At 42.3% G+C, this 26400-nt stretch overlaps 2 protein-coding genes across 15 annotated transcripts in view; one reads left to right on the top strand and one right to left on the bottom strand.

The window, feature by feature from the left end:
• Positions 1–5635, top strand: part of Prickle1 (prickle planar cell polarity protein 1) — a 91458-nt gene extending 85823 nt beyond the window's left edge. For all 5 annotated transcript variants that reach the window (XM_057792431.1, XM_057792434.1, XM_057792435.1 and 2 more), the window contains exons 6-8: positions 85–271; positions 1507–2370; positions 3429–5635. In XM_057792431.1, the coding sequence (XP_057648414.1) occupies positions 85–271; positions 1507–2370; positions 3429–4285 (1908 nt within the window). In that variant the 3' untranslated portion in view covers positions 4286–5635. The remainder of the gene's footprint in view (positions 1–84; positions 272–1506; positions 2371–3428) is intronic.
• A 4343-nt stretch (positions 5636–9978) lies between these two features.
• The window catches only part of Pphln1 (periphilin 1), an 87252-nt gene continuing 70830 nt past the window's right edge, over positions 9979–26400 (bottom strand). For all 10 annotated transcript variants that reach the window (XM_057792843.1, XM_057792845.1, XM_057792841.1 and 7 more), the window contains one exon: positions 9979–12474. In XM_057792843.1, coding sequence (XP_057648826.1) covers positions 12280–12474 — 195 coding nt within the window. In that variant the 3' untranslated portion in view covers positions 9979–12279. The remainder of the gene's footprint in view (positions 12475–26400) is intronic.

The following is a 26400-nucleotide window of genomic DNA, read 5'->3' as shown; positions in this document are numbered from 1 at the left end:
TGTTTTGGACATATGCTAATTTGTTTGTTTGTTTGTTTGTCTGCATACTGACCTTCCATTCTGCGCTTCTGTTTCTTTTTAAAGATAATCTTTGCTGATGAGTGCACAGAAGCCGAGGGTCGCCACTGGCACATGAAACACTTCTGCTGCCTGGAATGCGAGACGGTCCTAGGCGGGCAGAGGTACATCATGAAGGATGGCCGCCCCTTCTGCTGCGGCTGCTTCGAGTCTCTCTACGCTGAGTACTGTGAAACGTGTGGGGAGCATATTGGTAAGTGTGGCTGCTGCCCACCTCCTGTCTGCCCTGTCACACAGCCGCAGCCGTCGGTGATTATCCACCGTCTTGCTTCTTTGTTAACGTTTGTGAAAATTGAGGTATAATTTACATGTATCGGAGCACACAGCACGTCAGGATTGTCAGATGAATAGGCTGTTCTGATTGTTCAGAGCAGCGAACACTGAGCTGATTCTGGGCACGCTCAGTTAAAGTTCCCATGGGCCTCTGGGGATTTTCCTTTTTTTGGTGGGGTTAGGGCCTTGTATATGTTAGGAAAGCCCTGGTCACACCATTTTTTTCTCAGTCTATTAACACATCCGTTTCATGTGTTTGGGGGTTAAAGCCTTTCATTGAAAATATACTGGCAGCAGCAAGCTCTCAGCCAGCAGCATGTGGCTCACAGTTAAAGCCGATATAATACTTGTATCTGCATGTGTGTAGAAGCACAAGACCTACATGCCCCAAGCATCTTCAACAGCAAAAAAAAAAAAAAATTTACAGAAACGCAAACGTCATGACACTAAACACGCGAAGCTCAGGATACTTGACTATAGCACAGGAAGTGAAACCAAAGGGTCCCTTTGTATGGCCACATGGAAACATGTGTTGGTCAATTTGAATCTTTTTAAAAATTAATTTATATGTATTATATATACATATATGTATATATACATATAATATATATACATATAATAATTAATGTATTATATATACACTTGCCAGGAGATGGCACCAGATCTCATTACAGATGGTTGTGAACTACCATGTGGTTGCTGGGAATTGAACTCAGGACCTCTGGAAGAGCAGTCAGTGCTCTTAACCTCTGAGCCATCTCTCCAGCCCCTCAATTTAAATCTTAACGGATCTGCATATCTGTTGATGACCCTGTTTTGACTATCAATGTTGGGATTACAAATAATCCTTTGAACAGATAAGTTGACAAATACATTATCTACAAATAGGGACGGTGAACAGCATATGTAACCCACACCTGACAAGATCAAGACAACAGCGAGCCAGATGTGTAGTGCACACCTGCAGTCCTAACACAGAGGCTAAGGCAGGAAGGGGCCAGAACTCAGAGCCAACCCCGGGTTCACAGCTGACCTGGACCACATAGTGAGATGTTTCCTTAAAACAAAGCCCAGAGCGTACCCATCACCCACAAGTTCCCTCCTGTCCACACCTCTCCCCAGCACCTAAGTGTTTTCCTGTCTCTTTTAACACAGGTGTGGACCATGCTCAGATGACCTATGACGGGCAACACTGGCATGCCACAGAGGCCTGCTTTTCCTGCGCTCAGTGTAAGGCCTCTCTGCTGGGATGCCCCTTCCTACCAAAGCAAGGTCAGATTTATTGCTCCAAGACGTGCAGCCTGGGCGAAGACATGCACGCCTCCGATTCTTCCGACTCCGCATTCCAGTCTGCCCGATCCAGGGACTCCAGGAGAAGCGTGCGGATGGGCAGAAGCAGTCGCTCCGCAGACCAGTGCAGACAGTCTCTGCTCCTCTCCCCTGCTCTGAACTACAAGTTCCCCGGTCTTAATGGCAATGCTGATGACACCCTATCTCGGAAGCTGGACGACTTGAGTCTCTCCCGGCAGGGAGCAGGCTTTGCTAATGAGGAGTTCTGGAAAGCCAGAGTCGATCAGGAAGCCTCGGAAGACCCTGAAGAATGGGCTGAACATGAGGATTACATGACACAGCTCCTCCTCAAATTCGGGGACAAAAGCCTCTTCCAGCAGCAGCCCGGTGAGGTGGAGATTAGAGCCAGTGAGCACTGGATGCCTGACAACATGGTCAAAAACAAGCCTGAGGTGAAGCCGAATCACCAGGGCCTGGTCAGTAAGAAGTACCAGTCTGAGATGTATTGGGCACAGTCCCAGGACGGGCTAGGTGACTCTGCCTATGGCAGTCATCCTGGCCCTGCCAGCAGCCGCAGGTTGCAAGAGTTGGATCTGGACCACGGTGCTTCTGGGTATAACCATGACCAAAGCCAGTGGTATGAAGACTCCCTGGAGTGTCTGTCTGACTTGAAGCCAGAACAAAGTGTCCGGGATTCTATGGATTCTTTGGCATTGTCCAATATCACAGGTATGTCACCCGGGGATTGTGGGGTGTTTGAAAAAGCAGGCGCTGAAAGGTTTATTAACAAGTTACCACCGAGTGCCAGTCCTTTATAGCGTTATAACATAGCCAGAAAAAGGACCGAGTGTTCTCCACTGCCAGTGGTCTGTGCAGAATGGTGAGACACAGCTCCCTCCTGGTTCCTGGCCTGTCACACGGGTCCTCTTGTAAGGAGAGCTGAGGAAGCATGGCGGGTGAGACTGTCTGCCAGACCCTGTACCAGCCAGGTTAACGTGTCACCCTTACTGGGTACAACTGGGTGAAAGGCAGTGGCTGAATGGAGGTGAAGCTCAGAAGTACAGGAAACACTCTGAGTGTGCAAGGCCATCAGTTTAACCCCCCAGTGCTGAAAACTAAAAAGTCAAATGCTAGAGACTGACAGTCCTTGGGAATAAACAAGCAATCTTTCCAAAGTAGGGAGTTAACATCTTACAGGAGCTGATCAGGGGCCCATACCAGTCTCTCGCTGTTCTAGATTCATAGAAACTTGAGTAAGGCATATCATCACAGAGATCATTGCTCTTGGTTTAGGAATAAGAGCGATCTGGAAGTGCTGCATTTTAAAGACTGGAGTGGAATGACTGGCCAAGGGCACAGGCCTGGGGCTGGCAAACCTTTGCTCTCAACAGCTCAATCATGGCTAGTTTCTGCCACAGGGGGAAGCAGCCCCAGACAACCTAAGTACAGCTGTGTTCTGGTGTGACTACACATAGCAGGCTGCTGTCCCCAGTCTAAGATGAAGACAACTTGCCCACTCAGAAGGGGCTGACTGACATTCAAAGGGGGTGGCTCTTGGAGCTTCCGTCTATGCTGCTCGTGGCACGTGCTACAACAATCTTTAGGTTCCCTGGTGGTATTAATAAAGTTCATACGTCTCAGTTGGTAAACATTACACATTGGCTTCCCCAAGTGTGTTTGAATCAGATGAGGGAAATATTTTGGAGATGCTTTTCTGTACCCCATTTAACGGTTGTGCGGATGTTGGTACTTGTGAGAATCACATCATGTTTTGGGCTCTGTTGCAGGAGCATCGGTGGACGGAGAAAGCAAGCCAAGGCCGTCATTATATTCTCTGCAGAACTTTGAGGAGGTGGAAGCCGACGACTGTGAGAAAATGAGCAACATGGGAACTCTGAACTCCTCCATGCTGCACAGGAGTGCGGAGTCCTTAAAGAGTCTGAATTCAGAGTTATGTCCGGAAAAAATCATGCCTGAGGAAAAGCCAGTCCACCTGCCAGTGCTCAGAAGATCCAAGTCTCAGTCCAGACCTCAGCAGGTCAAGTTCTCGGATGACGTCATTGACAACGGGAGCTATGACGTCGAAATCCGGCAGCCTCCCATGAGTGAAAGGACTCGGAGACGCGTGTATCACTTTGAAGAAAGGGGATCCAGGCCTCACCACCATCGCCACCGGAGAAGCAGGAAGTCGCGGTCCGACAACGCTCTGAACCTGGTCACGGAAAGGAAGTACTCTCCCAAGGACAGACTTCGTCTGTACACGCCTGATAACTATGAGAAATTCATACAGAACAAAGGCGCCCGGGAGCTTCAAGCATACCTGCAAAATGCCGATCTCTACGGCCAGTATGCCCATGCCACGTCCGATTACGCCCTGCAGAACCCAGGAATGAACAGGTTCCTGGGACTCTATGGGGACGATGATGACTCCTGGGATTCGTCCTCCACGTCCTCCTCCGACTCCGAAGAAGAAGGCTATTTTCTCGGACAACCGATCCCTCAGCCGCGGCCGCAGAGATTCACCTACTATACAGATGACCTTTGTAGCCCAGCGTCTGCACTGCCCACTCCACAGTTTAGTCAGAGGACAACTAAATCCAAGAAGAAAAAGGGACACAAGGGCAAAAACTGTATTATTTCTTAACCAAGTAAACCCCCCGAGATGATCTGTTTAAAAGTTAGCCATTTAACCCGGACTTGGACCTTTTATTCACTATAGGAGAGTCGCTGAAATAGTGTAACGTGCTTCCTTGGCCTATGTAAATGAGAGCCTACTGGTGTTTACAGTCAGATTAACACACAGAGAGGGGTGGCTTCCTCCAGGTGCCCTTCCTGGGTGGCGCCAGATTAAAACACTGTCTTGTGCCAGTGGCAGGTAAATTACAACTGCTTTGGTCTCTAGTCCACAAAGAGAACACTCCGGAAACTGGTGATTGGACAGAGTGTTCGTTTTAGAAGCCGGACAGCCACCTTTGTGAGCAGTGTGCTTGTCCTTAACTCAGTCAGGTTGGCTCAGGTCCTGAATGGTGTCGTGTTGTGAGGCATGCATGTCACCATGACGACCTAGCTAACCACCATGTGTCCCATTGCGTGAGGCGAACTTGTTCCCCTTCAGCCCTTATTAGCCAGGTAAACATATTGTATTACTTCCAGCTACAGATCGAAAGGCCTTGCTATTTATATGTAGTATTTCATAGACCTTAAAGTGTATTCCTAATTTAACGGTGCAAATATTAATGTATATACTGTACAGTTCAGATTTTAAAGCTGATATTTTTATATCCCTGAATTGCAAGATGTTTGTTACACTGCCGTGCTAGATTCACTAGGGAACCGGAAACAGCATTTATGGGTGAGATGGTTGCTTGTATTTTAGTCAGGGTTTATAAGTTTAGACAGTCAATTTATATTGCTTAGTGACGGAAAGTTGGTTTGTTTGGTTTTTTTTTTTTCAATATTATAAAAGGCTCTGTATGCATGGTGGGGCTATGTACATAGTTGTTACTGGGGCCCTGTTACTCTTACAAGTGTTATTTATGGGTCAAGCTTTGTAAACTGTATAAATGTAAAAACAAGCCCCACACGTACCTCTGGAGTATATGGCGAAACCAAGGAGAAGCTGTTGGGTGTTCTTCCCTAGGCAGGGGGAGGTCTCTCAGCGGTGATAATGTTCGTATTTTTGTGACAGTCTGGAGACTTACTATGTAAAGAGAGGTTATTTCTCCTGCCCTTCCCTCCCGGCTGGTTGTTGGCCTTTAAAAGTAACTTTGAAAAGCCGAGTTTCCAGTTGCAGTAGGAACGAGCCAGAGTGCTTCAAGTTCACAAGGCTCTGGTTCACCGGGAACCCATGTTGGACTTGAACTAATGAGCAAGTAGCTTGGGCTGTGCTGTTCCTGCATTCACATCTCAGTCCTAACTAAAGGTCCTGGTGTCATCCTGGGCCTTTCAGGGAGGTGTTTAATAAAGGCTTAATAAATGACAGCTACCATTCTGAGTATGAATCTTCCCTTTTGCTCCAGTGTTCATTTTTTTCCCATAATCCTCCCACCACGAACAGATCTTTGTTGAACCCCAGACTTGAGGAACAGAAACTGTTATTTATCAAGAGCAAAGAAAGGCTGTCTGGCCTTGAAAAGACCAGACGTGAACCCAGTAGGTAAACCTATTGTCTAGGAATTCCTCCCCCTCCCCATCTCTAAAGAGGGCATGGCCAGACATGAATCCAGGAACCCTGCCCCATGAGTCCATCCCTAAAGAGGGCAAGGCTAGGAAGAGTCCCCTCAGCAAAGCTGCAGCAGGAAAAGAGCCCTTTCCTCGGCAGCTCCATCAGCATTGCGTGGGTCTTGCATACTTTGAGAACAGGTCAGTACGGAAATGAAGATTATTCATGGCAGAAATCCTTCAGACAGGATCAAACACCAAAGCTTATTCCCACTCCTCATCTCCAGAAGTAAAACTATTCAGTCTCAGTCCACACTTCTAATGTTCCAAACACAAGTATCTCTTCAAAATTCTAGTTGGGCCAGGCAGCCATTAATCCCAGCACTTGGGAGGCAGAGGCAGGCGGATCTCAGTGAGTTTGAGGCCAGCCTGGGCTACAGAGTGAGTTCTAGGACACATTCCAAAGCTACACAGAGGAACCCTGTCTCAAATACAAAGACAAACAAAATAAAATTCTAGTTGAGGCTGGGGGTATAGCTCAGTGACACAGCGTGCTCACGCATAAGGCCCTAGGGCTGATTTCTAACAGAATGGTGGCGAGCTCAACCCTCTAACTTGCTTTTCCCTTTCCAGGACTGCATACAGTCATCTCGCCTCACTTCTCTGATAGCTGTTTAATGTTCTATTGGGTGATACACTTGAATTTCCTCATACATACCTACAGCGGCATATGCGCCTATACACCGAGCAACAACATTCCTGGGGACAAGCTGACATATTTGAAGTGGATTCCCGCAGTTTTCCTCCAGCAGTCCTCCGGTTCACACACTATATGAGCAGATGCACTGACAGCGTTCTTGGAGTTGAAGAATGTGAGCTGCTTCAGTGTAGTAATAATATTCCATTAGAAACTGCACTGAGCAGCTGTCCTCAGGCCAGCGCAGGTGTGCACCAAAGATAGCTGCTGCCCTGCACACTCAAGTGCAATCAATCTCAAGGGATTATTCTTGCTAGTGATCTGGCAGCAATCACAGTTTCCATTTCTATATGTAATTATATAGATTGCTAGAATGTAAGGAAACATAGATCTCTATGGACAATACTCAGAACCTTTGGGCTTTAGAATCTGTTCAGCACTGAGATTACTGAAGGAGAAAGAGAGACAATCACTGCACAGTCCTATAAAGAAAGAACTGAACTGCAGTAAAGGCCTGAACAGGCCTGGTTACAAAGAATATAAAGTATTCTGGTCGATCAATGAATTCCAAAGTTTGCTTCGAGACATACCACACAGAACTGCCTCTGATCAGACAGTGGAGAGGCAGATAGTCAGACCCTTATGGTCCTCACTAGAGCCGGTCTTTACAGTGACATCTTTGTATCTGCCGGTCCCATGTCATGATCTAATTCCTCAGGGAAGTCAGGTCACCTGCTGTCCCTCCCGGTAGATGGCGAGCGCATGACAAGAACTGGAGTGTGCACCCAGAACTGTTAGAGCTGTCCTGGGGAGGAGCCAGCGTTGTCAGGTTCAAAGTATTTAAGACAGGCTAGGTGTGTGCTTCTGTAAAATCCTCATGTTTTAAACACTTAAGGACAAAATGTTTCTGAAGACTATCCATCAAGATGAGCCTGTCATCTCAATTCCCAACTTCAGTCATAAAGTCAGGAGCCTCAAGCAGGTTAGAGTTCTCTAATGAAGGCCCAACAGTAATACTGTTTATAGAAACATTATTGGGAGTCTTTAGAAACTAACTACAAAATCCTTTATCTGTCTGTGCTTGTCACAGCTCATCCCGACCTCCCCACCCATCTCCACGTCTGTTAGGAAGTGGTTGAAGATTATGAGAAATTGATGCACTTTGGTAGTAACACTAGTTCACGTAACTTCAAATTTTACTCTGAACCAAAGCAACACGCTTGATGCAACACTCTTCACATTCCACTCTAACCTACCTTCTTCCTGCAGAAAGGAGACATATTTATTCTTCAATTATGTCTGTAGTTGAGAGGGCTGGAGATGGGAACTGTTCTACCAGAGGAGCAGAGTCTGGACCCCAGGACCCACAATGGGTGGATTAAAATGTGTTATCTCTAGCTCCAGGGGATCTGACTGGGACTTTGTGGACAAACACATGTCTACATACACACAGACACAAACACATAAATCTTTAAAAAAAAAAAAAAGTAGTTGGGACAGACTCCTGCAGATTAACAAGAAAACGTAAGTATGTTAACGTGCAGTGCTCAGGAGAAAAAAAGCAACTCAAAGCAGCAGGGAATGATTATATCTTAAGTAACATGTCAACAAAGAAAACATTGCAGAGAAATGCTAAAAAGAAAGGCAATACCAAACTTGAGACGTGAAAAAAGTTGAAAATAACTTGTATGAAGACATACCACAAATTTGGACAAAAGCTGATAGCTAGAGAAGTCACAGGCCCTAGTGGGAAATTAAGTTGCTGCTTTGTAAAATGAGCACGATAGTTCCATCAAATAATCTTCTAAATGATACGTAAATGCCCACAGATTAGTGCCAGTGCCAGGCAGGTTTGGGCAGATGCTTTTTGCAGTGGGCAGCAGTAACTGGAGATACTCAAAGTCATGAGATCAAACATAGCAAAGTGGAGAGAGTACCACAGACCAGAGAACAGGAAGAAGGATGGGGTGGAGTGTTGTGACACAGCCTTCTAGGCCAGCCACACCATCAGACTATCGAATTCTCAGGGCCTACGACCGCCCTCGCAGACCCACATGAGACTGGGCACACCAACCTTGTGTCATGGACTAGGAAGGGTCTCTGAAGATTAAGAGGTAGTTTAATGGCTGCAGGAGTTTTTCCTTACTGGTATTGTAATTTAGTAAAGGTATCCATGCTCCTACATATAAATTCTTATCTATGCTTCTGTAAGATACTCATGCCTCATCCCACAAAAACAAAACAAAACAAAAAACCCACACACTGGAAAGACTAGTTGAGAAAAGGATCAAAGTAGGACAATAGGGGGTAATGAGATAAATACAGGTAACACACACTATATATACATACACACACATATATAAAGAAAAACAATGAAACTTACTATGTACAATTAATACAAGCTAATTTATGGAAAGAAAATGTGCTGCAGCAGACACCTCCCAAGCAGAAAGGAAAAGGGTAGAGAGGGTAGGTTTGAAAGACTTTCTGTTCTTTGTGGGACCAGGACACCAAACACTTTACTCAGAGGTCTGGAGAAGGGTTCAGTAGGTTCAATGACCTGATGTCCTCAGCGGGGCAGACATTTTCCCTTCAGATTTTCCCCTGTGCTTGCACACACACAGGCAGACTCTGACACTGTCACTCTTCAGCTTGTTTCTTCTACACTCTTCAGTGTGCAGAAGTCACATCTTACCATCAACTTCACTGACTGAGACACACCTAGAGGGTTAATGGAAAAGCACACTTCTAGATGTCTATGAAACTTTCTAGAGAGGTGACTTTGAGGAGGAAAACATACCCTCACTGTGGTGTCTAGAGGCTCAGGAGGAATAGGCCTGCAGGTGTAGACAGCCCCACCCCTACCCTGTGCTTTCTGGTTGCCATGGGGTGAGCAACATGGCTGTGCTCCAAGTCCCCATCCACCCACTGTGAAGTCATGCCTCACCATAGATGCAGAACCAGTGGAACCCAGTGGACTCACACCTGAAATCGTGCTATAACCCCACCCCCATCCTGTTTCTCTGGGGTATTTGTCACAACAGTGAAAACTGATATGGCCATACAGGCACATACCAGCCTTTCTCTATTGCAGTCCCTCTTTCTGAACTTCTAATACTTCTCAGTCGGAATAAATTCTATTTCTCCAAGATGCAGGGGTTACGTTTCATTCAAAGGTGGAGACACCTTTAGGTTGACAACATCTCCAACATCCTCAGCTGCGTGGAAAACCAGAGTGACAGCTCAGATGGAGGACTTCCAACCTCGCAGTTCTCTGAAAACCAGACTGGCAGTTATATAATTTCGAGTATTACTCAGGTAAGCACCATCAAGACTGCTCCAGTGACTCTCAGTTTTCCTCTTCTGGCCAGCAGCTGAGGTGGAGAGAACGGTAAAGAGATGATGCAGCAGGGAACACAAGCTTACACTTTAGTCATACATGAGCGGGGGAATTTGAGAGAAGACAATTTGACCACTTAGAATTGTTGCTTTATTTTGGATTTGTAAAGTTCACAAAAGCTTTGCAGCATCTGTTCCCCCCATGTTGATCCTCAAGGCTTTATGGTAAGACAATGGGAATGTTTGTTTCCACACAAATTAGGTATACCTAAACAATGGATAATTTACAAACATCTCTAACCAAAAACATTTTACAAAATATATATTCTAGTACACATAAGAATTTATGTGCCTTAAAATGAGACTTTAAAAGGCATAGTAAAAAAATAAAACATGTAACACTGACAAACCTACAGAATAATGCTGACAGAAAGCTAAAAATAGCTTCGAATGCTGAATGTAATTTGAGGGAAGATTATTGGTTGGACCTACATTTAAATAGTACTATTAGTAAGATTCTCTTGTTAATGAATTTCTACCAAATGAACAATTCATTTGCCTCGGTAGCTGCTCAAATTTTATAGTTATGCTTGTCAACGACTTGATTAAAAGAGCTGAAAATGAGTGGGAGGAGAAAGGAAACCACCATCAATGTCTTCTGTCTCTCTGAAGTGACCGGCGGTGCAGTCACTGCTTGAAAAGGTACGTATAGAATCTCAATGCCAAAAATAGCTCCAAGAGCTCTCACTTAGAAAACGTAAAAAAGAAATAAATGTCCTCAATTAGATTTTAAATTTCCCAAATGGTATAATACATATCTTCACAATTCATTGTAGGGCTCATTAAAATTACTCATACTGTTATTTCTACTTTTAATATACTCTGCATGTACTTTGGGGTATCTCTGTAGATAATAGCAATAGAGGCCACTAAGAGTAATGGCAAGTATGGTGGCTGACACCTGCAATCTGAGCGCTCAGGAAAATTGAGGCAGGAAAACCACCAGAGTTAAAGGCCATAGCAGGAAAGTTTGAAGCCAGCCTAGAATACATAGTAAGACCCTGTCTCAAAAAAAAAAGGGGGGGGGGACCTGAGCATGATGGCACATATATTTATTTAATCCTAGCATGCAGGAGGCAGAGGCAGGAGGATATCTGTGAGTTTGAAGCCACCCTGGTCTACACAGAGGTTTTCAGGAGGCTAGCTAGGGCTATACTGTAAAATCCTGACTTTAAAAAAAAGTAGATAATGAAATTGGGCAGTAATTAAAATCATAATTTTTTTAAAGGTACCTAATGTCACAAATTATGCATTTTGGCTCAATGCTATGCTGGAAGGGACCAGGAAGTGAGCAGAATGGAATGTCCTAATTGTCTCTTCACTTATTCAGTGGCTAATCACAAGTGAGGGGAGCTGCTGACTTCGCTTTTTTCTGCCTCGTTTCTACAGTAACACCTGGGAAGGGGGAGACTCTCTAAGTTTATAGAACTGAGATCACGGAAATTAAAAGAGAAATCGGTTAAAATCGCAAGCATGAGCTCCTATTTGGTAAAGAATGGGCCTAAGACAAAAACCCAGGTCTAATTATTATAGTCACCAGCAGAAGGATTTCTGCAAAATCTCAACTTAAAATGCACCTTGCATCTCACATTACCCCCCATCAGTCTTATCTATTGTTCAGAGACCGGTCAGACGTCTCACTTCACAGATGACACACTGAGTTCACTGACTTGAGAAGAAGGCTTTGTTCTAAGGTGTCCTTCAGATTTAAGTGCTTCTTTCCTATACTAAATAAGAATTATTCTCAAAGCAAATACTGTAAGATAGCAAAGTTCTTATTCCTTAAGACAGCTTATGTGGACATCACCAAAAGTTACAAAGCTGAAGAAAAGCAAGCAGCAAGTCAAACAACTCCAAATGCTAACAGTGCCTATGAGATGCAACCTGGAATGACCTCTAACTACAAATTATAATCCTGAAACCAGCACACTGGGAAGACTACTGAACATGACTTAAGTACAGAGAGCTGCTCTTCAGAACTGCTTTGTCAAACATAAAGAATTAACTGAGCCAGGCAGTGGTAGTGCACACTTTTAAATCTCAGCACTCGGGAGGCAGAGACAGGAGATCTCTCTGGTCTACAGAGCAAGTTCCAGGACAGGCTCCAAAGCTACAGAGAAACCCTGTCTTAAAAAAACAAAAACAAAAACTGAACACTATTTTTGGGAGTTGTACGAAGACAGATTAGAAGATTCTACACATAGGGAAAACATTCTAGTTAAGATGCCTTAAAAGTTATTGTAGACATTTATTTGATACTAGAAACATGGTCAGCTATCATAAAGTATTTCTCTTCATCACAAAATAGTAAGGATTTAAACAATCCAAGGGGAAAAACTCTAGAAGCTTTAAAAAAAATGTTTTTGACCTGGGCACTAATTCTAAAAAGCGTCTCCAAAATCTTGAGCAGAATTATCATACTCAGTAATGAAATGTTTGAGTTCTTCGACACATCGTTCACCTATTTCATGTAAGTTCTGTCTCAATGCAAACTGTATAGATTTTTCTAATGAAGGATCTTTTTCAATCAGCATTTTCACCACCATCCCGAATGTTTCACAGTCTTGTCGGTAAACCTAGAATGGTAAAGTACATTTTGGTTAGTATTTCTTCAATCAATTAATCAATCAATCAATTAATTAATTAAACACTTGGCTGGCTGCGCTGGCAGATACAAGGGAGAAACAGTAACACGGCTGAAGCTCACAACACAAGCACAGCCACTGCTGGAACCTGTCCTGGATTACTTGTTCACAACAGAATAAGAACACACACACAGAGTAGAAGCACAGCGGGCATCCGGAGCAAGGCAACGTACCTACAGTGTGCCGGGCAAGAGGACAAAGGAGGTAAGAGCAAAAGCAGCGCAAACAAATCACTCACTTACTTGTTAAGAGGTTACACAGATGTGGTGGCCACACCTTTAATCCTAGCAGAAGCAGTGGGATCTAAGTTGGAGGCCAGTCAGCCTACATAGCAAATTCTTTGCCAGCTAGGGCTTCCTAGTGAAACCATGCCTCAAAAAAGGGGGCGGGGGAGGGGTATGAAAGGAAAGTTTCTAAACTTCAGATTCTTTGAATCACAATCAATTGAGAAATTCAAAATTGTTTAGAATATAAGAAAAAGTTGTAAGGACATAGATTTTATCTGAGGTCAAAGACTTTATTACACATATTTAACCAAAGCCACCAAAACAGGGCTAAGATCAAAACAACAGATTATGCGTATACAGATGTGTATACTACATCCATAAACACGTAAACATGTGTGGCATATTTTTAAAGCGTATATTTTTATTTTAAAATATCTAATTATCACTGGCAATTAGATAGCTACTGTCTAATAAATGTATGTACCCTCTATAGGAAATGTCATTTCCTTAATTTTTGTGAACGCAAAATGTTTTTTTTTCTCAAATTTCTATACTCCTTTTTATACTCCAAAGTTCATGTACTTAAGGAAAAATCCTAAAGTCTTTGTAATATGTATGTGAATGATCTGATTAGCTGGGTGGTGGTACACATCTTGAATCCCAGCACCCAGGAGGCAGAGGTAGGCGGATCTCTGAGTTTGAGGTTAGCCTGGTCTACAGAGTAAATTCCAAGACAGCCAGGGAAACACAGAGAAACTGTTTCAAAAAAAAAAAAAAAAACCAAGAAAAGATCTATTTTATATGTTTCTGTTTGTTCAAGACAGGGTTAAGACAGGGTTTCTTAGTTCTGGAACTTAAGTCTGTAGACCAGCTTGGCCCCGAGAGATTAACATGTCTCTGCCTCATTTTCGTTTTCTCTTTTTTCTTTTTGTTCCTTGGGCTTCTCTGTTTAACAGTTCTGGCTGTCTTGGAACTTGCTTTGGAGGACAGATAGATCTCAAAGAGATCCACCTGCCTCTGCCTCCTGAGTACTGGGATTAAATGTGTGCACCACCTGCACCTGGTTACATTTTATTTTTCTAATATACAGTAACATACCACCATTCTTTGAAAACTGACTATTTATTCTGAAATCATAAACTTGAGATGCAGATGAGCTTTACCACACAGTCTTTGTTTGTTTAAGTGGTTATGTATGCACACTAAGTGTGGAGGTCAGGACAGCTTTCGTGGAGTTGGTTCTCGTCTCCCACCTTTACATGGGTTCACAGAACTGAATTCAGAGTGTCAGGCTGTGAGGCCAGCATTCCTACCCATTGAGCCACTACTAATTGTGGGGACTACGGTTTTGAAACCTCTGCAACATGTTTTTGCCTTAAAAATAGCAATTTAGGGACTCATATTGAATGTAGTCTGCTAAATTTTATTAACTTACCATGATACTGAAATTAACTCAGAAAGGCAGGCATGGTAGTGTGGCTCACAAAAACTGAAGCAGTATGATCATGCTATCAGTTTTAGGCCAACTTGAGCCACATAATAGTTTCAAGGCCAGCCTGAGACACACAGCAAAACCTGCGTGTCAAAACCAAGGCAAAGGAAGAAAGGAAGGAAGAGAGGGAGGGAAGGAGGGAGGGAGGGAGGGAGGGAGGGAGGGAGGGAGGGAGGGAGGGAGGGAGAAGGGAGGAGGGAGGGAGGGAGAAGGGAGGAGGGAGGGAGAAGGGAGGGAGGGATGGCAAGCAAAGGGGGAAAGTAAAGAGAAGGGAAAGGATTTACTAAGTCCAAGGAAATTGAAAAGCCTTTCATAAATGACACAAGAGAATACATAAAACTTGTATCTGGGTAAAGGAGCTTGCTAGCAAGCCTAAGGACCTGAGTCTGCGCCCACATGGTAGGAGCATAAACTCCTCTGACCTCCATGAATGAGTGCGCGAACACACACACACACACACACACACACTAAACTCCTAGAGGTCTTGTTAAAAATAAAATAACACATATTTTCTCAGATGATAACGTCTGTTTATAACCCATCAAGTTCAACTCAACTATTTATTCCAGTTTATCCTGAGGCTTCCTGGAAATGGAAGTGTGTGACTGTCTTATAAACCAACCAGAAACAGGGTATTATTCACATATCACATGCGATGTTGAGGCAACAGGCACACTACAACTGATCTCACAGCACATGATCCAAGTCAAGCACAGCACCGTGGGAAGGAGAGTCGCCACGCTTACACAACAGCACTCAGCACCGCACCAACCACAGGCCTCAGCAAACTGCTCTGTGGGTGGTCTACATTCTACTGGCTTTAAAAAAAATAACAGATGAAGATAATGCTACAGTGAACTAACCTACGAAGTCTTTAATGTCAATCTGCTTCCTACTTAGACCCCATTACAGAACACAATTGTGCCACATATCTGAGTATGGAAAAAGCATCCTAAAATTCGAACACTGAAACCATGACCTCCTGTCATAAGATACAAGCATTTTTGCTTAGTACGTGTTTTTATTAAGTCCTTTTTGAACTAGTCACTAGAATAAAAAAAATGTTTGTACATTTTTTTGGAAAGTAACAATTCTGTACTTGGAACTTTTTTTAAAAGACTGTTTAAAATGCCCTAGTTGGACATCAGAAAGGAAATAGTTTTAGTTAAAGGAAGACCTCACCCTATAACATTTTATAAACATAACTTGAAACTGTCAGGAACCTATTTCCGAAATCTGTTCCACAGTGAATCCAATCCCAGGCAGGAAGGGTGTAACTCTCTGAAGCAGAGCTTGTTTGCTTATGGTCCCTAGATGGAAGTGCATCAATAACATGCAGTCTGATAGCTAGAGGCCACACAGGAAGACTGATGCTGCTGCTGCTGCTGCTGTTGTGCTCGGGTCTCATCAGAGTAGAAAGCAAGGCAGTGTGCGGGTGCGGCTCACACACACCGTACAGACAGCTAATCCGTCAGTGGAATGTTTCCCAGCCCTTTATCATGACTAGTGCCGACAACCAAATTCTCACACCGGACTTCTAGGAATAAACTTTGGTTATTAATTATGCTTTCAGATAAAATGCAAAGGTTTTCAGTTGACTATAAGGGATATCTTGGCAAAGCAAATCCAATGGCAAATTTGCTCTATTAAAATTGCTTGTCGGGCTGGACCAGTCACAGAGTTGGTAGAGTGCTTGTTGAGTATGCATAATCAACAGGACTGCAGTAAGTGGACAAACACAGCAGCTTGTTAGGATGTGAAACTCCCCCAAAGAACACTATTTTTACTCTCTGTTCCATGCGGGGGGGGGGGGGACGGGTGACGACAACACAAAATTAAGGCAAGATAAGGTGTGATTAGCACATGTGTGTATGGGGCATGACTGCTGTATTACCCAACAGGATTATTTCCTCTGCTGTTGCTACCTCATCATTTCATAGGATTTCCTTTACCCAAAACCAGTTGCTTAAAATACTCTGTGTCCTGCTTCAAGAGTCACATCCTCATGACAAAGGTAACCGGGGATGATTAAAATTCAGCAGAGTTAGTTGAGCAGGGAAGGCAGAAAAATAGTTCCAAGCATTGGCTTCAAGTTAGGAGTCAACAGAAGGCAGTTGTGGCAAGCAAGTATCAGCTCGGGTGTCAGACAAGTTGTTTGTTTCCTTATAAAAGTAAGGATGGAACCCAGGTTCTTACCTGTGTTCAGCAGATACTTGGTCTACCTACCACTGACTTAAACATCCAGCCTAGTAACACAGTTATATAGCTCAAAGTCAAGGGAAATGCTAAAATAATCCGAATTAAATGAAAATGTCATAATTTGCAAAGGGCAACAAAAATTGCATTTAGAGAAAAATGAAAGAACTATTAGAAGTCACAAAACTAGCAGTTTATGACACTAGAAAAAATGAAATTCAAAGTAAAAACTACAACAGAAACATAAAATTAAAAACAGGAAATAAGGGGCAGGGGAGATGGCTTAAAGAATAAGACATTGTTACCTAAGTACAAGCAGGAAGTTCTGAATCCAGACTCCACCCCAGCACCATTGAGGCAGAGACAGGAGGAGCTAGACAGTCGGTCTAGCTCAATCACTGAGCTCCAGGTAAAGTAAGGAACCCCGGCAGACATTCAGTGATTAAGAGTATTTACTGCACCTAAGTTGAAGAGCTCACAAGCACCTGCAGCTGCAGCTCCAGGGGATTCTGGCCTTTGCAGGTAGCTGGACTCATAAGCACATACCCCCACCACCCACATATAAGCAATAAAAATAATTATTCAAAACACTTCTAAAGAAATAAGTGGAGAGTGACTGAGGAAGATACACAACACCGAGTTCTTATTTCTGTATGTATGCATGCACACATATAAGGGAGCGGAAGTAGTGTAACCAAAAGCTGGTTAGGGTTTTAATGTTGAAATAGTATCTCATTTAGCATAAGCTAATCTCAAAACCACTACACAGTTAAGAATGACCTTGAAATGACCCCCCCTCCACCTCCTGAGTGCTGAGACTACAAGCATACATCACCATGCTCTTTTCCTGTGGCGCTGAGCAAGGAACCTAGGCCTAAGCACGCTAGGCAGGCACATTAACAAGTCAGCTTACACATCCCCAAAACTGGCTCTTTAGAAAGACAATATAATCGCTAACTTTATATAACCACAGCAACCACCTTTGGAAAGGAGAGAAGACAGAAATTACTTGATTTCAAGGACAGTCACTAGAAAATAAAGGGTAGCATAAACTCTTGTCCCACTAATTAGACAAAATAGACCATTTCAATAAAAGACATCATCTGCTAGAACTCTTACAAGGAGAGACAGGATGCTCTGAACAAGCCACACCCACCTCCCGAAACTCAAGGTGCAGACAGTAACAGTGCAGAGGTTCCACTGGGAAATCTACAGCACAGACCTTGAAGTGTTCCCTAACTCACAAGACCCACGCTCCTGTGGAATCCACCAGCACCGAGATGCAGGCTGTGGAGTTCAGTTAACAATACAAGTTACACGGGGTTGCCAGCCACACCAAGGCCACTACTAAGGAGAGGGGCACCTGCAGGAAGAAAGGTTGTTCTCAAATTTCTACAAAGACAGAACTACTTAAAAATTGGGGTAATTCAGAAGAATCAATATCAATTAAAATTTTTGATAATTTCTGGGCACGGTTTTCAGTATCTGTGACTGACTGCAATTCCAAAGATTAAATGAGACAACATAGAACATTCACAACAGTGACTTCCATTAAACAACAACAAAGACATTTATTCTATATCAGAAAGTGATAACCATGAAGTAAGTAGAGGCAGTATTGTGTTTTGTATTTCAAACTGCTGATCACACTGGATTCTTAGGAAGCAGAGGGAGATGAATGCTACTGCAGAACCCACTTCTCCTTTTCATTCGGTCTAGCACTAGGGTGAGCCTTTTACCTCAATAACCTAAGTAGAAAGTCTCTTATAGGCAGGCCTAGAAATCTACCTCTAAGATTATACAGTGAGACCATGTTTCAGAAACAGAACAGAACAACAAATGGAAGCAGCATAGATGTGGCAATGTGAAGTGATGGCCACATGGTTCTCCATGTTTATGCCAACAGAATCATGTGTCACTTGACACAGACACACAGAGCCAGAAGCTGACAACGAGCCTGGATTTGGAGAAATAAAAGAACACATACCAGGGTCATCAGCAACAATGAAGAAAATAAATTCTTTCCACTCCCATAAACAGAAGTTAATAAATGAAAAGCATGCTTTAAAAGAATACAAAGGGGCCAAAAGAAAAGTGTGGACATTTAAACACATCAATATTAGTCATGGAATAAACAATAAAGAATGTAATGGCAAGAAAAAACCAACAGCACTAATGCTAAGGGGTTGCATATTAAGGAAAACTGTCAATCAAATGCTGCCCAAAAATCAAAGACACTAACAGCCAAAGTATGTTGGCTGAAATGGCAAAACATAAGAACAGTTTATTGGGATTGGCAGCAGTTAGAAAACCACGCTGCTCAGTACCATACAGAGGCCGTGTACATTTGTATGTATATTAATGAAATAACATGAAAGCTAACATTTGCCACATTTCAAATACTACTACACTGGCCAGTGTATGTGTGAAACACCTCCAGTCGTGCAGAAAGTCCAGAAGACAGAAGAGCACAGACCAAGTGCAGCAGATGAGTGTTGACCTGGTCTAACACTAAAGCTGGAAATAAAAAAGTTTATCACTTTTAAAGAAGTGAAAGAGAAACCATGTCTTGAAAAACCAAAACAAATGAGTAAATAAATAAATTGAAAGAGCCGGGCATTGGTGGCACAAGCCTTTAATCCCAGCACTTGGGAGGCAGAGGCAGGCGGATCTCTGTGAGTTTGAGACCAGCTTGGTCTACAAGAGTGAGTTCCAGGACAGCCACAGCTGTTACACAGAGAAACCCTGTCTTGAAAAACCAAAATAAATAAATAAAATAAATAAAAGAGAAAACACAAAAATGTATGTTAAGAAAGGAACTCCAACCAGGGCATAGACATTCACAATATCCAACATGTTGATGAGATTGGTAAACAGTGACAGCACATGTTAATACCTCAGACACGTTCAAACATCTAATTTGGGCCTACAGAAATGCAAAAGGAACCAAAACTACAGTAGCCTATGCTGCTTCTAGCACTGTATTAACAAAAACAGATGTAGCATCTTAGTTAGGGTTCTATTGTTGCAACAAAACACCATGACTAAAAGGCAAGTTGGGGAGGAAAGGGTTTTATTCCGTTCAAACTTCCACACTGCTGTTCATTACTGAAGGAAGTCGTAACTGGAACTCAGAGTAGGGTCCTTGAGGCAGGAGCTGATGCAAAAGCCATGAAAGGTTGCTGCTTACTGGCTTACTTTCCCTAGCTTGCTTATCCTGTTTTCTTATAGAACCCAGGAACACAAGCCCAGGGATGGCACCAATCATTGATCACTAATTGATACCATTGATCACTAATTGATAGGCTACTCCTTGAGACATTTTCTCAACTAAGACTCCTTTCCTCTCTTCTGATGACTCTAGCTTGTGTCAAGTTGACATACAAAATCAGCCAAAACATAGAGGTTGCTAAGAAATACATTCTGAAACATAGATCTCAACTATTAAGAATAATCAAATCCTAGCACATAGCCTACTATTTAGGAACACACACACACACTACAATTAAGCTGTATGGACCAGTGTGTAGCTGGTGGTGGCCTAGCATGTACAAAGAAAGCCCTAGATTCCAGCTCCAGCACCACAGTGTGAACAACAAACATTAAAACAGTTTAGAAAAGATAAAGGTTTATCTGTGGAGCTTTTATATTTCATATAAAGAAGATAGTCAAATATTAAACTACACCATGACATGTATATTGATGAATTCAGGACCTGAAGTGCACTGTGAAATGCAACATAATGAGACATGCATTAAAACTAAATGAACTATTGAAGAACTGGAGGGAATATATATTCAGGGTCTACACCCACAGCTATAAACTCATATGTACAAACTTCATTCCTCTTTAAACAGTGTTCTACATTGAATTATGTACTGCAAGTAATCTGTGTGTGTGTGTGTGTGTGTGTGTGTGTGTGTGTGTGTGTAGAAGGCAGGAAGCGGGGGGAGAGATCATGTTGGTAGCAAGTGGAGATCAAAAAGGCACTGAGACACTGTTAACGTAAAGGCAGTATGGAAAACCAAACAGCATGATATGTTTAAGGAGCACTGACTCTTAGAATCTTCTCAAGTTTGGAAGTGACACTATTGATAGACTGAAATCAAAATGGATTTGAAATGAACAGCAACAGCAACGTTTACATTTGAAAAACATAACAAAATACTAAAAAAATTACTTCCAGGGCTGGAGATGCAGCTCAGTTGGTGGCTTTGGCCTAGCATACACAATGTCCTGGGTTTGAACCCTAGCACAGTATAAAACGGCGCAGTGATGGAGACCGGTAATGCACACATCCTCCTGTTGTTATCAGCACTGCCAGGGTTACAGATGTGCACCAACACGTGTGGCTTTTCTATGGAGTCTGGGGACTTAAGGCTGCTGTCGGGCTAGGGCTAGTGCTTATGCCTGCAGAGCTATCTCACTAGCCCAAAAGCCTCTGTGAAGACACATTATCTACAGTCAAGGATTTTAGGTAGAATCTAGGAAGAAAAAAAAATGAATGTATTAGCTATAACTATTTGTATGTAAGTAAGAATTGCTGAATATCACACTATTTCGCATAAAATTTGAGGGTAGATGATGATACAATTAAATAGCTAGTCATCTTTGCCACATGTATTTTCACAAGTAGCACATTCTATTTAAAAAGATTTTTTTCAAAGTTGAGCTAACTGGTGTAAACACGTTTTTGCTTTGTTTTGTTTTTGTTTAGCAAAATCACCAGGACTAGTAAAATAAATAAATTTGGAATAGAAAAGCAGGGAAAATCAAGACTGAAACCTTTTGTTTGGACTAGTGTCGATGAACATTTGACCGCTTCAAATAAAATAAGGGTCAAAGGTTTCCCACCTTATCATGTGAGCCAAAAGGAATGGCAGACAGTCATTTCCTCTAACTTTCCTCTCACTGGGCTGCCATGTGCTCGTAGAGATGGAACAGACACAGAGATTTTTCATATAAACACATTCTGGAAAAATGTATTAAGCTACTCTCATGTCCAAGCATATTTCCAGGATTATATGATAATAAAATATCAACTTTCAAATAACATGGCTCCACCATTTGAGCAGTGCATTCATACTGTGATATTTAAAAGTCCAGAAGTTATTAATTATAACCAGGATTTATTTCTTGAATAAAAACCAGTCACCTGTAAGTTAACTGGTAAATTAGGCTACTATTTTAAAAAGGAGTATTGACACGTTTTCAGAGGTACCAAGCCCACTGGTGAAAATGGACTCTGTTACACATCCTGAATGCTTGCTGGCTCTGTATCTGCAGTCACAGTATCAACAGGACCTTAGCAGTACGACACCGTCCATTTGGAGTCTGCACCATTAACAATGGACAGAAAGAGAATGTTTTAAGAACATAAATATAAAGATGATTACTATATCTTCTGAATAAACCAAGACCAAAACAAGTGGGGAGACGGTACCATTCAGGATGGCACTATGTAAAAACAAACAGGATTGCATGATGCCAAATGGAGCGATGGTTTAAAGGAACTGTTCCAGTTCCGCTCTGGGATGCTCCTCTCCAGGGAGTCTAGCCTGCTCAGCTGTGTCCCCGTGCCTTCTTTATCCTTGGCAAACGGTTGCCATCCAAAGCTCTGTACCTGTGCTGTTACTGAATAAATTCTGACACAAATGTGTGTACCTACCTTTCTAAAAGCGTGCTCATATGTCTATCACACATACTGCAATTGGAGCTCTTTTGGCGAACAAAACATGAATGTTCAGTTGGGAAAAAATGTGGCTCAGTGGTTAAGAAAAGTAAATGATCAGAGTTCCCAACACCCACATCAGGCAGCTTACAACTGTGTGTAACTCTAGCTCCAAAGGAATCTGATGCCGCTGGTCTCCTGGGGATCCTGAACACATATGTATGTGTATGTTCACTACAAACACATACACACTAAAACATATACATAATAAAATTAAAACCATAAAAAGCACATATATATATATAAATGCATTACAAAATAATTAAAATAGATTCATTAATAGAGAAACCATGTACATTGGTTGGGCACATAAGTAAATATTTAAGTCAAAATGTGAGAAACCAAAAAGAAAAATTCTAGACAGAAATCTATTATCAGACAAGGCCTCCCAAAGGGAATGAAAACATGGTCTTCTTTAGAAAATGAATACCAACAAAACCCACATTATAATATTACTGTCATTGTCATAATCATCACCACCACCACCACCATCATCATTACTGTGTATGATGGGGACGAGTGCATGCCCCTGTTGGCATCAGAAGACAGCTCTGTGGAGTCGGGTCTCTATGTGCACCATCACATGGGTTCTGAGGATCAAACCAAGTCTCTGCACTTGGTAAGTCACCTTGCCAGGATCAAGGTACAGAGAGGACAGAGTGAGGACTAGCGGTCTTCAGAGTTTGCTTTCTATTCTAAGTACAGTAAGTCAGAAGGGGTTCCAAGAACTACTGCGACAGTTCCGAGCCTGAATGCTGGGGAGCAGCACACACATCCAGCACTCCACATGACCAGGAAAACTAAGTCCCAAGGCATTTATACTTTTTTTTTTTTTTTTTTTTTTTTTTTTTTTTTTTTTTTTTTTTTTTTTTTTTTGGTTTTTTCAAGACAGGGTTTCTCTGTAGCTTTGGAGCCTGTCCTGGAACTAGCTCGACCAGGCTGGTCTTGAACTCACAGAGATTCACCTGCTTCTGCCTCCCAAGTGCTGGGATTAAAGGCGTGCGCCACCACCGCCCGGCCCAAGGCATTTATAAACACTACCCTTTGTTCGAGAATTCTAAATTATGACATGTATTGGTCATTTCCCGCATAAAATGTTTACCATGAGGGCGATGTTTTCTTTCCCCATCCTTTGAATGTATTATGATCAATGTCTAGAGCTAAGTTACAGGTGTAAATTTATTTTTGTCCCTTGCTCCTTTAATTCTAAACTGTGCAACATCTAGTAGCTCAAGAACTGGACCATATAAAGGTTAAAGAGTTTGCAGCTCTCTTTACTAAGCCAGTGAGCACCTTTGACTGCTTGGTACCATGCACAGTAATTTAACTTGGTCAGCCGGCAAGGTTCACAGCTTGTTGATTAAGCAGTTTGGTTTGCTGTCTAGCCTTATTTGCAGGGTGCTATGAATTGCTGGAAGAAGTCCAAAACTGCAATTACTCAATCCACTGTGAACTCCTCAAACCTCTCTGGTGACTTCTCTATCAGCATGTACCACACTGAGTATTCTAAGGCCTTCCCACACCCAATTCAGGAACTTCAGATGTTGATAGGACCCCCCTCCTTCCTATCTCCTATCTTATTTCCTCTGCTCTTAGCAAAATTGCTTCTTTCCACTTATCTTCTTTCCACCTTAAAAAAAAAAAAAAAATGTCCTGCTTGTTCTCTCTGCACTCTTGGTCTCAGGAAAGGTTGCTCTGAATTTCTTCAGCAATTACTGCTATCTTCAGTTTCCCCTATCCCTGACATAGCCACTCTCCTCCAAACTACTCCAGTCTCATTCAGGATCTCTATAGCTAAACTGTCCAATACACACTGATCACAATTATGTCCATGCTAAAAGTTCAACCATTCTGCCCATTAATAGAATTCAAAGTGTTTTCCTCCTTTAGTCTAAATTGTTCAAACTCCACCTCCAACCCACACACTCACATGTAAGCACCATTGCGTGTTCGCTGTATCTTTCCTACCAGCCAGCTTCAGCGAATGTACTCTATACTCAATGTTCCTCTGGCTTGGTTTCCCATCTAATACTTGTCAATGGTGCCTTTCACCTTGTGGGGTCAGGCATGAAACAGAACAGAACACTGGACCATTTACAGTAAATTGCAGACATACAGAATCTTCCTGGGTTCTGAGCTGTTCTAGCAAAGAGTCGACATTTCCCCTGGAAAGCCACATGAACTTCAATTTCTAAATAGAAACTAACAATTTCAAATCTCAAGTCCATGAGAGAACTTCCTAAAATGAGTAAGAGCCAGCAGAAACTACAGCTGAACTAAAGCCCTGGGACTTTAGATACTGTAGTTATTCAGTATAAAATATAAAATGTTTCTTAAATAAGGGCAAGCCGAGCCTAAATGAGGCTTTATTCTAATGTGTTTTTCATACCACGTCTTTTATTATAGGCTAACTGTAAGCCAAACAACAGCAATAGATAGATAGATAGATAGATAGATAGATAGATAGATAGATAGATAGATAGATAGATAGATAGATAGTAATTCAGTTGACTTCTAATTGAAACTGGCATAAAGGGATCTTGTTTAACTCATGTTTGGTTTTTGTCTTTTCCTTAGAGTAAGATTATTACTTAGAGTGAAAACATTTATTGACTGGGCTTTATGAGTTGTGCAGCCAGTGTTTTTCACTGAAAGTTACATAGATGTAGCATGTATCCAACAATGGCACTTCCATCTTAATGAACTAAAGGGAACTTTACTTAAGCAGGCATCCGTTTCAGTCGGCTGACAATGTTCATTTAGCTGCTGGAAAGAACTGAAAAGGTATCTGAAGGACACTCTGTCCTGTGCAGTTGGGTTCTGCCATTAGTTAGGTCAATAAAGATCACTTAGGAGATAGAAGCAAAGCTAGATTTAATCTCTCCATACCCACAAGATTGAAGGCTTTCTCATTAATTTATTATATGGTTGAAATATAGTGAGAAGATTAATATAAAAAAACTATGTGTTCTAACTGATTTTGACAACAGAAGAAAGAATTTTTATTTCAGAGTATATTTTCTTGAGATGTAGTTTCCTATAATGTGTCCAGACATGGATTGTTTTAAAAAATAATCACATCTGACATAACTTATTTTTCCTCTTTGAGTATTTATTTACATTGTTCTCCCTGCTGGGCATGAGTATACACCTTTAATGCCAATACTCAGGAGGCAGACACAGGGAGATCTCTGCAAGTTCAAGGTCTGCCTGGTCTCATAGAGAGTTTCAGGACAGCTAGAGCTACAGAGAAACCCTGTTTACAAAATAATAAACGTGTCTCCCTAAATATCGAATGGGACAATACGATATGGGACTTTGTGACCACTTTGGCCCTGACTGATGTCCTTCTTATCTCAGCTTCTCAACTGCTGGGGAACTCCACAAAGCACGGTTTTACTGTACCTGTTTTATTGGTGGCAGGAGTGGGTCAGTCACATTTGGGATCAAACTTAGGGCTGGTACAGGCTGGGCAAGCATTCTGCCGCTGAGAAACACCCCTGCATTTGCCCCTCACCTTAAAAATCTTAAATTGTAGGTTGGTTGTCTTGCTTAGGATTGACTTTTTAAATCTGTCTCCATCTGATTTACTGTTTCATCCACATGTTGAGGGTTTTCTTTTTTTATTTGTTACATTTTACTTAATTATAAAGAAGGGGCTGGAGATATGACTTGCTGGTCTTGAAGAGAACCCAGGTTCAGTTCCTAGCCAATGCTACATTAAAAACAAATTATCAAGAATAAGTTTATGGGGGCTATGTACAGGTTACATGAAAATACTGTTCTTTGTATTTCCAATGGGGGCTAAAGCACCTAAGGATTCTGGTATCTGTAGGGATTCTAGAGCCAATATTCCTGGAATACCAAGGCATATAAAAATTGTCAAAGAAAAGAGTCCAGAAACAAACCACAAAACAGTAATAAAGAATAGGAGTAGGGGAGGGGAAAAAAAACAAAAACACACCAGCAAGAAAAAAGGGTCAGTGAGGCGGCTCTGCAAGTGAAGACACGCACCACCGGACCTGATAACCTGAGTCTGATGTCCACAGATTGTCCCAACACCCCTGCCCTTTCCCCACGGACAGACAAACAGACAGATAGGGAGAGCCTGGTAACACAGTCGGCTGCCCCCACTCCACCCCCTGCACATACCTGATTTATGACTTTAAGTCACCTTGAAACAAAATCACAATTCTAAGTGCAGTTTTACA

Source organism: Chionomys nivalis, chromosome 17 (assembly GCF_950005125.1).
Source record: "Chionomys nivalis chromosome 17, mChiNiv1.1, whole genome shotgun sequence".
Taxonomy (NCBI): Eukaryota; Metazoa; Chordata; class Mammalia; order Rodentia; family Cricetidae; genus Chionomys; species Chionomys nivalis.
The sequence above is the reverse complement of the archived record's forward strand: the minus strand, read 5'-3'. Positions and strand labels throughout refer to the sequence as shown.